Source organism: Carcharhinus amblyrhynchos, chromosome 17, assembly GCF_965287045.1.
Source record: "Carcharhinus amblyrhynchos chromosome 17, sCarAmb.v2.hapA, whole genome shotgun sequence".
Taxonomy (NCBI): domain Eukaryota; kingdom Metazoa; phylum Chordata; class Chondrichthyes; order Carcharhiniformes; family Carcharhinidae; genus Carcharhinus; species Carcharhinus amblyrhynchos.
Window position 1 is genome coordinate 45615552 of NC_137340.1, and position 14116 is coordinate 45629667.

Sequence of the window (14116 nt, forward strand, 5' to 3'; positions counted from 1 at the left end):
GAACTAATTCTACCTTGACTGCATTAGCAATGCCAAGATAGCAAGATGATGCCCTTTTAGCCCCTTCACTTATGATATTTCAATTAGGAGAGTCCTGACTAAAAGACATTTGAGTACCATAGGCCACATGCTGGGGGTGACACAGTAGAAAAGTGGTTAGCACTGCTGCCTCACAGTGCCAGGGACCCAAGTTCAATTCCCAGTTTGGGTCACTGTCAGTGTGGAGTTTGCACATCCTCCCCATGACTGCATGGGATTCCTCTTACAATCTGAAAGATGTGCTGGTCAGGTACATTGACCCGAACAGGTGCCGGGGTGTGACTAGGGGAATTTCACAGTAAATTCATCGCAGTGTTAATGTAAGCCTTACTTGTGACTAATAAATAAACTTCACTTTTACATTAAGGTTGGATGATTCACTTGAGTTACCATGGTGGCACAAAGATTAGTTCTGCTGCCTCACGCTGCCAGGGACCTATTTTCGATCCCTGGCTTGCGTCACTGTGTGCTGTCCTCACCATGTCTCCGTGGGTTTCCTCCAGGTGATCCAGTTCAAAAACTGTGCTGGTTGGGTGCATTCTCCTTGCCAAATTCTCCCTCAGTGTAACCTGAACAGGCACTGGAGTGTGGCAACTAGGGGACTTCCACAGTAACTTCATTGCAGTGTTAATGCAAGCCTACTTGTGACACTAATAAATAAACTTGAAATAAATACTCCTCCACTCTCGACAAGATTTACCTGTATACATTATAAAGTTCTTTGTTCTGACTGTGATATTCTACACGTGTGCCAGAATTCTACATCCCATCCTGCCTGCCATGGGATTGAAGTGGCGAGGAGCGCACAATCGAGATGTCAGTCGGGTGGGATTTTCCGGTCTCGGTCAAGTGAGGCCATAAATTCTAATCCATGGAGTTTGGGGATGGCGTGTTCAACTGAAACATTTTTAAATTGCAAATGGATCATTTAACTTTTCACACGGCAGGAAGTTTTCAAATGGGGCTTTGACAAACAGATCAAGTTAATAAAAATTTTAATATTTAAGGAAAATGTATTGTCTCCCCAACCCCATACCATCCTTTTCAGGTGGGATCAGGCACTCTTTGGAGACCTTGATTGGTTTTGTCAGTGGCACTCCGGGCAGTAGACATTACAGCATGCTGATTCAAGCAGTCTATAAACTGGGAGTTAAACTCATTGCATCCATAGGGAATTTTGATGCAGGAAATAGATAAAATATCACAAGGGTGTAACAGGAAATGGCCATTTGGAACTGAAACTAAAAGTACATTGCTAGCGCACAGTGGAGACAGATTTATTCTGCATCCAGTTAGGCTACACATCGAGGAAGTGCTTTATGCTTCCAATAGTTGACCAAAACCAAATTTTAACTGGCTGAAGGATTATGGGGAGAAGGCAGGAAAAGGGGCTTGAGGGGCATATCAGCCATGATTGAATGGCGGAGTGGGCTTGATGGGCCGAATGGCCTAATTCTGCTCCTATAATTTTATGAATTTATAAAACCAAACACTGCTGATTTTCTAGTGTTAATCTGAGCATGGTGTAACTAGAGATGAGTTTGTACTAAAATGGTCCAGAACTTAGATTGTGCTGTGCCCCTTTCCACTCCATTTTACAGGTGAAAAGATGCACTGAGAGATCTAATATGGCATGTAAAGTGCTTATGTTAGTTTTGTGTTGGGAGAATACTGCACATCAAATTAATGAGTCTACCAGGGTGCAAAGCTGCAGTCCATTTCCAATGCAAATCTTGGGCCTAAAATAAGTTGCAGGTTCCCTTTCCCACACTTGACTACAACCAACCACAGTCGGTGACTTGCCATGCTGCAGTCAGTTTTCTAGAGCCTGAAGTAGGTAACATGGTATTTCCCAAAGCTGGGACGTGCCACAAAAGTGTGGAGAAAACATTCAGTTTATCTCAATGCAGGGCCATGGGGGAAACCCAGGAGAGGATGCTTCTCCCCAGCAGTCACACCAGCTCAGGAATCAATTCTACCAACCAAGCAGCGCCTCTTCAATTTAAAATAAAAGAAGAACAGCCCTCACAATTGAGTCCTGACTCACCCATGGCAGGTATTGCCATACCAATCCGAGATACCACCACCTGGGAAATGGCCTGCTGTGCTGCCTTGGGTGACTCTCCAAGTCGATTCCCGTTAATATCAGTGACTGGAATTCCAAACTTAAGTTCTCTGCAAAAGTAAAAGGATATTTAGTGGGTGGCAGCAGGAATCTGTGTTTGTTATGTGTAAGCAATAATGAAGCAATATCTTCAGAAACATAAACAGACATGGGATGTCATCTCCGAGAATAAATTTGTATTCAAATGATGGCAAATTTATGTTCGACAAGTTGATATAAGCAGAGTAATCAAACCAGATATAGCTTCAAATGTAAAGAACAGCTTGTACATAATCGTACCTTTCCTAACCTCTAAATATCTAAGATAGAATCCTACAGTGCAGAAGGAAGCCATTCAGCCCATCAAGTCTGTACTGACCACAATCCCACCCAGCTCCTATCCCCATAACTCCATGCATTTACCCTAGTTAGTCCCCCTGACATGAGGGGGGATTTAGCACAGCCAATCCACCTAACCCACACATCTTTGAACTGTGGGAAGAAACTGGAGCACCCGGAGGAAACTCACACAGATATGGGGAGAATGCGCAAACTCCACACAGACAGTGACCCAAGCTGGGAATTGAACACAGGTCCCTGGCGCTGTGAGGCAGCAGTACTAATCACTGTGCCACTGTGCTGCTTTGCAGCAAAGCAAAGTATAACTACTGTTGTAATGGCAGCCAATAATGAGAAAATTGATCAGATCATTGGCTTATATGGTTAGTTGAAGGGTAAACGTTGGCTGGTTGAGTCCCCCTGCTCTTCTTCAAATAATGCCACCTGAGTAGACAGACAAACCCTGAGTTTAACATCTCACCTGAAGGACTGCATTTCTACAATGCAGCACTTCCTCATTGCTGGCAGCTTAGACAATATGCACAAGTACCTGCTGACTCAGATGCAAAATTTAAGACATGGCAGGGCAGCTTAGTTGAATGAAATGCATGTTCTGTGATACATGTAAAGTCGTGGATGCTACTGGTGTCTAAGATGACCTTATGTACAGGAACCTTGAGTTTCAGGTTTCAGAGCTCAAATTCTGCACTCTTTCATTTCCTTCTCTATGAACAATATGCTTTGTATGTTTGGAAAGCGTGCAAGAAACAATACTTTTCACTGTATACTAATACATATGACAATAATAAGTCAAATCAAATCAAAGCAACAACTGCAGTCATTGTGGCGCATCCAATTGGCTGAAAGCTATATGGACAGCATGTTCAGAGAAGTGATCACACTGCAGCTTAATGCCTAGGGGCAGAGAGAGAATGGGTGATCACCAGAAAGTCCAAGAGAATCATAGAATCCTACAGTGTAGAAGGCGGCCATTCAGCCCATCAAGTCTGAACTGACCACAATTCCACCCATGCCCTATCCCCATAACCCCATGCATTTACTCTAGCTAGTCCTCTTGACACCAAGGGGCAATTTAGCATGGTCAATCCACCTAACCTGCACATCTTTGGACTGCAGGAGAAAGCCAGAGCAAACCCACACAGACATGGGGAGAATGTGCAGACTCCAGAGGCAGTGACCCAAGCCAGGAATTAAATCCAGGTCCCTGGCATTGTGACACAGCAGTGCTAACCACAGTGCCACGGCAAGTAGTGCAGGAGTCCCCTAGGGTCCTGCTCAGAAATTTCATTTACACATTAACGCCAAAAATGACTGCTAGGCTTTTCACAATCTTCTAGTGAAAGAATGTTGAAATACTAGAGAAAATGACACAGCTCTTTCCACTGGGTGTCCTGCTGATCTTATGGAAGAAACCATGCAGAAATCCTACTCCCAAGTTTTTGAACCCCTAAAATGTTCCCAAATGCTTTAGAAATTTATCAGGCTTGTTAGATACAAACCAATATCATTGAAGCTCAAACAAATGCCAGCCTTGCTACTGTGTGAATCTTTTGATATTGATTTTGCCCGAGTCCAAAAGTGCCGGGTCAACCCCACTCCATGACTTTGACATATTTTTTATGCCGAATTTAAGCATTGAGGCAGTGCTGCAAACTGTAAGAAGTGTACCCCTTTAAATGAGATGATAAACCTCGTTTACTCTGCCCCCCCCGTCACATTGGTTCAGGTCAAAAGCATTAGTCAAAGAAGAGAGGGAAATATTTTGGGCCATCATGTAACTCTCAAACAAACTTGGTAAAAATGGAATAAAGGGTCATTTTTCTCTTCATTGCAACGTTGAACATTGTGGTCCAAAGCCTTTTATGCCATTTCAGAGAAGTAGTAATAAGATGCAAATCTTTCTTTAACTATATGACAGCCAAATGACAAAATTAGATCCTGGTCCAGGAAAAAATAATTTTTATTTCCTAAAAATTCTTTGAATTGTGGAAATTTTCTATTTGAAATTTGAGTACAAATAGAATTCTACTTCCATAACGTCATCTAACATGTCGTCATCCTTTCCATGTTTTTAAACAAGAAGCTGATGAATTATTAACTGCATTTTATTGATGATAGTTGCCATTGCAGACTCCTTACCTCTATCTTTTCTCTCCTATATTCTTTGCTTGATTAATATAGGGCTATCTCTTTCTCCAGACTACAGCTCTGACAAAGGGTCAGAAGTACAAACAGTCATGCCTTTATTTAGAGGTTGATGGACCTTCTACATACTTCCACTGTTTCTAGTTTGGTATCAGATTTCCAGCACACGTAGTTCCTTCCCCATCACCCTGCCTGCTGCCCCTTTCTCCCAACCTTCATCTTGCGGTGGTCTTACCTCTGCCGCATGAGAGGGATATTGATACAGTTGGCAGCAGCTACTGCGGCAAAAGGCACAAAACGTGCAACCAGGGAGGGCAAATGCTGCAGGAAAGAAGAAAAAAAGAAACACTGTTAATCGTTAATGATCACTAACTCAATCAAATCTGGCAAGATCAGTTCCAAGAAATTTGTGATCACTCATTCCTGTCTTCAAAGGAAACCTGGGAGCCTTTGGCCTGCAGTTGTTATCTCCACTCCATCCCACAGACGAGTTAGAACCAGAGCAGTAATTTCCCTTTTTTGCACAGGGTGCTGGTTGAGGTGAGAAAACCGGCACTCAGCTCGCCACCTGCAGTCGGCTTTTCTTCCCACATGGTGTAGCACTCTGTGCAAAATAAATCTGCAAGCTTGACTCACGTTGTTCTGCTGGTACGGCTGGAAAAAGCCAGCAATGATGGGAATCCTGAGATCAAGGCATGTTTCTTAAGCTGTACCCTGATCTCTTGTCCCCTCCCCCTTACCCCCTCCCCATACATACATGGAGAGCCCCAACTGCATGCACCACCAACGCGCCCCCCCCCCACCAATTCCCCAGAGCTTTCCAGAGGAGGCCCCCATTGGCTTATTACAGTTCTTCTGACAGCGAGTATCAGTGTTAGGAAAATAAACCTTGTGTTGTTCAGTTGCTGACCTCCATTCATCACTTCAGGATTCCCACAACCTCTCCAATCTTTCTCCTTGGCTAAAATTCTCCAGCCCTGGCTATATTCTTTTAGCCCTGGCTAAACCTTCTTTGCATTCACACCAGAGCAATTACCTTCTTCCTGTAATGTGGTGACCAGGACTACACACAATATTCCAGTTGCTTCACCAATGTCTTATACAGTTTAATCATTATATCCCTACTTTTGTATTCTATACCTCTGACAATGAAGGAGAGCATTCCATATGTCTTCCTCACAATCTTATTTACCTGTACTGCTACCTTGAGGGATCTGTGCACTTGCATGTCAAGATATCTCACTTCATCCATTCCTCTCAGTATATTCCTATTCCTATTTATTGACAACAGATATCACCTCAGGATTCCCACAACCTCTCCAATCTCTCCAGCCCGGCTACATTTTTGTAAACCTCCTCCGCACTCTCTCCAGAGCAATTGCATCCTTTCCCTTTACTGCCTGGTCTCCCTAAATGCATTACCTCACACTTATCAGAGTCGAACTCCATTTGCCACTTTCCTGCCTATTCCATCATCTCATCTATATCATTTTGGAACTTACACACATCCTCTACATGATCTACCAAATGGCCAATTTTTGTGTCATCTGAAAATTTCCCAATCGCCACCCCCCCCTCCCCCCAATGACTCGCGCCATCATACCCACCCCAGAATATGACACTAAACCCCTGGGTGCATCATTAATGAGGTCGGAGGCAGATGATGCTGTTGGAAAACCACGCTGTCTCTCATCCATTGACTCTGTCTACACTTCCCACTGTCTCGGCAAAGCAGCCAGCAAAATTAAGGACTCCATGGCCGAACATTCTCTCTTCCACCTTCTTCCATCGGGAAAAAGATACAAAATCTGAGGTCACATACCAACTAACTCAACAACAGCTTCTTCCCTGCTGCCATCAGACTTTTGAATGGACCTACCTTGCACTAAGTTGATCTTTCTCTACATCCTAGCTATGATTATAACAATACATTCTGCACTCCCATTTCCTTCTCTATGAATAGTATGTTTTGTCTGTATAGCATGCAAGAAACAATACTTTTCACTGTATGTTAATACATGTGACAATAATAAATCAAATCAGCAGGAAACACAGCAAGCTTCCGCCCCCACCACGGGATTTGGACCTAAACGGGGAAATTCCACACAGGGTCTCCGTTTTGATGAAAAGAATGAAACTGATTATCATACAGATTTAACTGCAAACTAAACTATCAGATTTATACTGAAGTTATTATGAAATGACATTAAATAGAAGTGCTATAAAAACTGGATCTATCCTGACCTTGGAGCAATTAAGTTTAAAGGTGAAATATGCCACCGATTCCATTCATGCTCTTCCATCAATAATACTTTTGTGAATATGTAGGAGACAATGAATTGTACTTACAATGGATCTTTCTTCCCTTCTAGAATCCAATGGTTAAAAGAATAAAGGAGGCGGGGGGGTGGTGGTGGCGGCGGTGGAAATTCTCCAGCCTCCCAGCTACATGCTTCTCAGAGGTGGGAGACAGCATGCAGCTCGCTAGCGGTAGGATTTTCTGGTCCCGCTGCTGTCATTGGGATTTCCCATTGATGTTACTCCACGCCACCAGGAAACTCACGTGAGGGGGGTGAACTGCCAGCTGGACTGGAGAATGTGCCCCCCCCCACCCCCCACTTCAGCGTGAACAGCCGGAGAATTCCTCTCAAAGTCTCTTGTTACTTTTACTCAATTGGGTGCATGAAGCAATTACAAGAGTCCTCACTTTTTAAAATTATCAGCTGACATGTAGGTTTGAAATATAATCTCCTGAGCAGCATTAATGCCACTGATTCTATCAACGAGGCTTTGTTTAACTCTACCCATCTGCAGCAAACAAACTTATTAGTGATTGGTGTAACTTTCTTTAACAGACTGTGTAACAGGCTTCCATCAACTACTGTCTGTGCTACTTTGACAATCCTAGCTATGTTGCTTTAAACCACCCGAACAAAACCATTTGCTTTCAGGATGTGGGCAATACTGGCCAACTGGCAAGTATTTCACATCTTCAGTTCCCCCCACCATTCTCCCAGGAGTTGTAGCAGCCTTTGTGAAGATAGTGCTCCCGTGATGGGAGTGATCAGTGAATTCCAGGCTTCTGGCCTCGTGATCACGAAGGAACCAAGAACAAAAACAGTAAATTGTGCAGAATTGTTAACCAGTGTGTTACAAAGCAGCACAAAGAAGAAAATAATAACTAAAAAAAAAACATTTTGCTAAATTTTCCAGCAAGACTGCAGAATTTTAAAAAGTTTATTAAGATCACCTTGGTGAGAGACTTCAGTCCAAGAGCTGTGACAACAGCACCAGTTGTTGCACTGACATACGCAGTACCCAGTTGACTGTAAAGAGTTAAAAAGAAAGTAAGCATTTAGAATGAATATAGAATCATTCAAACTTCTCAAAGTTAGAGGATACCCGGAGCAAGATTTATTTTAAGTTGGGCTTAGTTCTGGAATGGAGTGGTACAGTAGACCAGTAGATTGTTCTTTTGTAACTGAATTTTAATTCAGTGCAGTATAGAAGATAGGTGTCTTTTCATTATATCAAGAGCCCTGTGTGGAATGAATTTGGCAAGGCTGAAACCATCCCAAGTGAGTAGAGGAGCCACCAATCAAAACTGTTCATATTCAGCACCATTAAGCAATGTCAGGCCGAGAAGCTTTGACTACATGAAGTACAGGTTGCCTTTTTAGGTTAAGGTAATGTGTATTATTAGGTCAGTATGGATGGGGTTTAATCCTATATATAAAGTGATCATTGCTGTCTAGGATGGAACATTTCAGTTATGAAGACAGCTTGGATAGGCTTGGGTTGTTTTTGTTGACCATGATGTGGAGATGCCAGCGTTGGACTGGGGTAAACTTTGTAGAAACTTGATGTCTGTGTCGATATACGCAATCTTCCTGGAGATCCTCTCCACTTGGAGCTGGCAGTTTGCGGTGTCAATGGTGGCCATGATGTGGAGATGCCGGCGCTGGACTGGGGTAAACTTGTTTTCATTGGAGCAGAGAAGATTGAGGGGTGACCTGATTGAGGTATTCAAAATTATGAGGGACATGGACAGGGTGGATAGGAAGCAGCGGTTCCCCTTAGTTGAAGAGTCAGGTATGAGGGGACACAAGTTAAAAGTGAGGGTGGGAGGTTTAGGGGGATTTGAGGAAAAACTTTTTTACTCAGAGGGTGGTGATGGTCTGGAATGCACTGGGATGGTGGTGGAGGCAGGATGCCTCGCATTCTTTAAAAAAGGTACCTGAATGAATATTTGGCACGCCATAACATTCAAGGGTCAAGTGCTGGCAAGCGGGATTAGGTGGGCAGGTCATGGCCTTTCATGCATCGGTGCAAACTCGACAGGCCGAAGGGCCGCTTCTGCACTGTAATATTCTGTGATTGTATGTTGGCAGTACATTAGCCCTAATGGACTTAGTCTTTTGCTCAGTTAATTTTTAAAAATGCAAACTATGATGTACACAAGTTATTTTCTCTGATTTTCAAGTGTTCTACTATATCCGAACGGATTATCATAATTTAGGCAGAATAAACATCTTTTGGCTTACAAATTTTAAAAGAATCTTAGAATCACACTAACCAGTGTACAATCAGCTTTTTTCCATGCACTACATACACTTTACATGCATGTTATAGTGTGGAGCTATGGTTGAACTTCCAATATTCTTTCTATCACAAAGCTGACCAGGAATCACTCCCCACTCGTTACCTGCCACTGGCATGTGTTGGAAGGATTTCCAAGTTAATACCCAATCTAATTGACGATTTTATGAACACATCTTCCTTGACTACCGAATTCTGAGGTGGGACTCAAATCCAATTTTTGCCCAGAAGCAGGAACGCTACTCACTGGACGACTAGACTGTCATTCTACGCAACAATACTAATGTAAAAAAAATCATAGGTCACCAGCTGACTAACTTTCTCATTTGAGCGGTCCAGATATATTAACGGTACTGTAGTGTAGTTAGAACAGGGCTGAAAATGCTCAAATCAATGGAAACTGAGAGAGAAACAAAAGCATGAATGTGAATTGCAAAGCCACTGAAATGAATTAGGACACTTTTCTTCCAGAAATATTAGGATTGCAGCTACGACCGAACATGATTTAATTTTCTTTGTTCAGGAACCTACATGCATTTATTTCAAATAGGTAAAAAGCTCATTGGGATCATAGAATTCCTACAGTACAGGAGGCCATTCAGCCCATCGAGGCTGCACCAATTCTCCAACAGAGCATCATAGTCAGGCCCAATTCCTATATCCCCATGTATTTACCCCACTAAGTTCCCTAAACTACACATCTTGGGGCACTAAGGGGCAATTTAGCATGGCTAATCCACCTGCCCTGCACATCTTTGGACTGTGGGAGGAAACTGGACCATCCACAGGAAACCTACACAAACACAAGGAAAACATACAGACTCCGCACAGTGAGACACCCAAAGCTGGAATCAAACCCGAATCCCTGGTGCTGTGAGACAGCAGTGCTAACCACTGTGCCACTCAAATGCTATATGAAAGAGGTCTATAAAAACTGGTAATCAGTGTCCTAGCAATTGAAATAAAACAACAGAGGTCAGTTATCATTCATGAGTGCATCTAGAAGTGATTCAGAATTACCCACCCCACTGTCAGTGGTGCGTCTCCACTTCTGTTGGTATAGTTGACAATTGCATTGAAGGATTGATTGGTCCATTGCCAAAAGACTACCGCTGGAGTTGTCCTGTCAAAAAGAGGGTAAAAGTTAAGAAGCCAATGACATCTTGCTCTGAGCAGAGAAGCTGGGCTTAATGCACAAGCACATATGCAAGGAACATTGGCCATTACAGGCTCTATTTCTTCATGGCTCATATTTAATTCTCCTCAAAGCCATTGTATAATTCAGTCAGGGCAACAGACAGTATAACTGAAGTCTTTATACACTGAAATTTTTATTTACAGTCACACATTACGTGCATCTCCAATCATAATTCTTGATTCCATATACATATTCATCTGCACATTATATAAGCAATTAATGTCCAGTACCTGATTATAATTAATACATAATTAAAAATTACCAATCAATAGACTGTTTTGAAGGCAACTTTGGCTTGTTTAGCAAATCGACTTTTTGATTAATCTGAAACCAGTCAGATATAGAAGATAAAGCTCAAGTGACTAAAAGAATGCTATTTATGTTACATTTTTGCTTAATACAATAGCAAAAGAAGTACGCAAAGCAATTAAAGAGCTCCTTCATCCATGCAACTATCTCTGACCTTTTTTCAAAAGAGTGCACAAAGGAAAGGGCAAAACTGACAAAACAAAAGCTCAGTTTTGCAAGGTATTTGTTTAAGTACTTTGGCATCACATCTGATTCTTAATCAAGCTAATGCAAACATTAAAATTACCTGGTTTTGGCTTTTCAATAAAATTAAACACAACAGACTTTGGACGCAAAAGCAAACCACCTTTCCCATTTTGATTAACAAATATCAGAAAAAGGTACAACTTTTGTTTTTAAAAATTATGTTGAGAGATTTGAGCAAAAGATGAGGCTGACACTTCATTACAGTACGGAGGAGGGTGCTACCTTGTCGGAAGTGCTGTCTTCAGAATAAGATATTAAAGTGAGGTGTCAGCTATCCTCTGATGTTCACAGAATGATAGGATCTCTGTAGCGCAGAAGGAACCTGTTCAGGCAATCGAGTCTGCACCATCTCTCCGGAAGGACATCTCACCTAGGTCGATCCCCATAACCTTACACATTTATAAGGGCTAATCTGCCTAACCTACATATGTTTGAACACTAAGGAGCAATTTAGCACAGCCAATCCACCTAACCTGCACATCTTTGGACTGTGGGAGGAAACCGGAGCATTCGGAAGGAAACCCACAAGGACACGGGGAGGAACTACACACAGACAGACATCCAAGGTTAGAATTGAACCCAGGTCCTTGGTGCCGCGAGGCAGCAGCACCGATCACACCATAAGGCAGCAGCGCCGTCCACCGTGCCACCATAAACAGACTCCAGGACACTAATCCGAAAGAATAGAAACATTCTCTCAGTACATAACCTCCAATGTTACCAAAATGATTAACAAATCATTTGTCTCATTGTTGCTTTTGGGACTTTGATGCATGAAGATTAGTGTTTGTATATGTCGACAGTACATGTGCAAGTCATTTTGGGGTATCGTGAGGACCTGTGAGACAGTATATAAATGTAAAATATTTATTAATTTGTTATGTTTATGGATATAACTAAGGATAAAAGTCCAGGTCATATTTCAGCCAGATTCATACTGCCAATAGAATTTGATGCCACTGAGGTGTAACTTGAACTAGGCCAGACCAGATAAGGACAGCAGATTTCCTTCCCTAAAGGACATTAGTGAACCAAAATTGTGATATAATGTATGGGTGTATATGGGCCTTTTAGCCAATAACTTAAACACAGAACTGGTTTGTTCTAAAAGCTGTGACTTCAACCAGTGGATGAGATTATAAACAGCCCACGAAAGCACATATTTTGTTTTTGAAACTTGCCTGTAAAATGTCAGCATGCAACCGGTGATGGTCATATTCATTGGGACCTGTGCAGACATCCGCCCAATCAGAAGCATTTTTTCGCCTGTGTCTGGATGGAAAGCTGAATCATAGATGTATTTTGCTCGCCAAAGTTCATCTTCAGTTAGGCCTGGTTGGACTTTGCCTTGCCTGAAAAAATCCAATACACCGAATTGTATGCAGAACTGAGCTGGGTAAAGTTATGATAGATTTAATACTCAGTTGGGCTCTGCTGGATCTTGGAGCTCAGTATGGAATGGGGTCTGCCTTGGAACCCAAAATTTTTATTCTGCAAATGTGGCCACAAGCTCGCCCCCAAACCACACCCTGCCACTATGAACACTGCCACTTACTGAAAAAAAGGGAAATTACAAGTTGCTGTTTTGCAAAGCGCCTGATTCATTCATTTAGTTTAGAGCATGAGAAGTAAAAACTGCAAAGATATACATTCAATATTGGCCCTGGTGCTGGTGGCATTCATCCTGAGTGTTAGCTGCCAGCTATGGAATAACATGGTCCTATTTATAATGTATCTCAAAGTATGGACTCTATGGAGCACGTTGCGGGGTAAAGGGGGGAGAATCCCCAACATATTAATAAAAACAAAAAATCTTCAAGTTTTTACATTTTTAAGTCATTGAACCTTCACAAATCTAGATTTTGATCACAAATTATGAAAAAAAATTGGCAAGCTAACAGCATTGTATCAATATTTTACATGTAGCATTCAGAAGCTGTGAATAGGAGCATGGACATGGACATGGACATGTGAGAAGTTGGCTGTGGCCATCAATGACCTATGTCCCATTAATATGATATCTGGAAGTGCACTCCTACATCGCCCAGTTACACATTCAGTTTAGTACTGTTTGTGGCATGCAGCATTCTGTTTAAGGACTTCAAACGGATATCAAGGGGTCCTTATTCACACATATAAAAGGGGCAAACGCCTGTTGCAGTGTGGAGCGGGGACTCAAATTCCCATATCAAAGGGCGAGTGGCACACTTCTGGCTTATTAACAGTGTGCTCTTCCTACTCCCCATACAGGAGGCTGTTCAGCACCTAAAAAAACAAACATCATGCAGTCGAGTATCAAAGCCAGTCCTCCAATATAATGATATATAAAATAAAGTTGTGAATGAATCCCAACCAGCAGTCTCTCAAGTTCTGGGTAATTGTTGTCTCTGGCTTTTCGTTTGGGTGCAGGATAATGAAGATGCACTATTGCAACCGAAAAAAACAAAGACAATCTTTTCACCTGTTCTAGCATATTTCAACTTTAAAATAGTATTAATTTTAATGTTACGTCTTAAGTTAAGCCATACTAAATCCCATGGCATGCTTTGAGAGCAAGATAAAATGTAACTAAGTTAATAGAAATTGAAACTGAACATGAAACTGAAACACTTTTCCTGTCCGGTAGCCTGACAGTTCCCTTTCAGTGAGATTTCAATACACCAACCACATTTTTTTTAAATTACAGAATTTAAGTGGTTTCAATAACAAAAAGATTGCTTGTCAAACTCTGCAACGGGCAGAATTGCATACTACTGTACATTAATTACTGAAATTAAGCCAAGTGACTGCAATTTTAAAAAAACAGTGTGAAATACTGCAACTGGCTGAGTTGTATAAGTACTGCACTGCCAACTGCAGGGTTTCAGAAGATGGAAGCACGTATGTAAAATACTTTGAAATATCAATTCGCAGCTTCCACAAATAATGGAAACTCTCATCAATGAATGTGTGTTAACCTCTAAAAGTTTCATTAATGTATTCAGCTATCCCACTGGGAAAGAGTGGTTAATTCCTAGATTAAAGACAGTTAATAAATTTGACTGCTTGAGACAGAACCAGGATCGAATTACTCCTAAACTCACCACTAGGCATTAGTTATATAGTAAACAGTGGAC

General features: G+C 41.9%; 1 protein-coding gene across 3 annotated transcripts in view; it reads right to left on the reverse strand.

Annotated features, from left to right (window-relative positions):
- LOC145354482 (sideroflexin-3-like) overlaps positions 1 to 14116 on the reverse strand; it is a 57834-nt gene that overhangs the window by 24454 nt on the left and 19264 nt on the right. For all 3 annotated transcript variants that reach the window (XM_080205879.1, XM_080205880.1, XM_080205881.1), the window contains exons 4-8: positions 12182 to 12352; positions 10272 to 10370; positions 7899 to 7974; positions 4884 to 4969; positions 2087 to 2214 (exon numbers count right to left, since the gene is read on the reverse strand). In XM_080205879.1, the coding sequence (XP_080062005.1) occupies positions 2087 to 2214; positions 4884 to 4969; positions 7899 to 7974; positions 10272 to 10370; positions 12182 to 12352 (560 nt within the window). The remainder of the gene's footprint in view (positions 1 to 2086; positions 2215 to 4883; positions 4970 to 7898; positions 7975 to 10271; positions 10371 to 12181; positions 12353 to 14116) is intronic.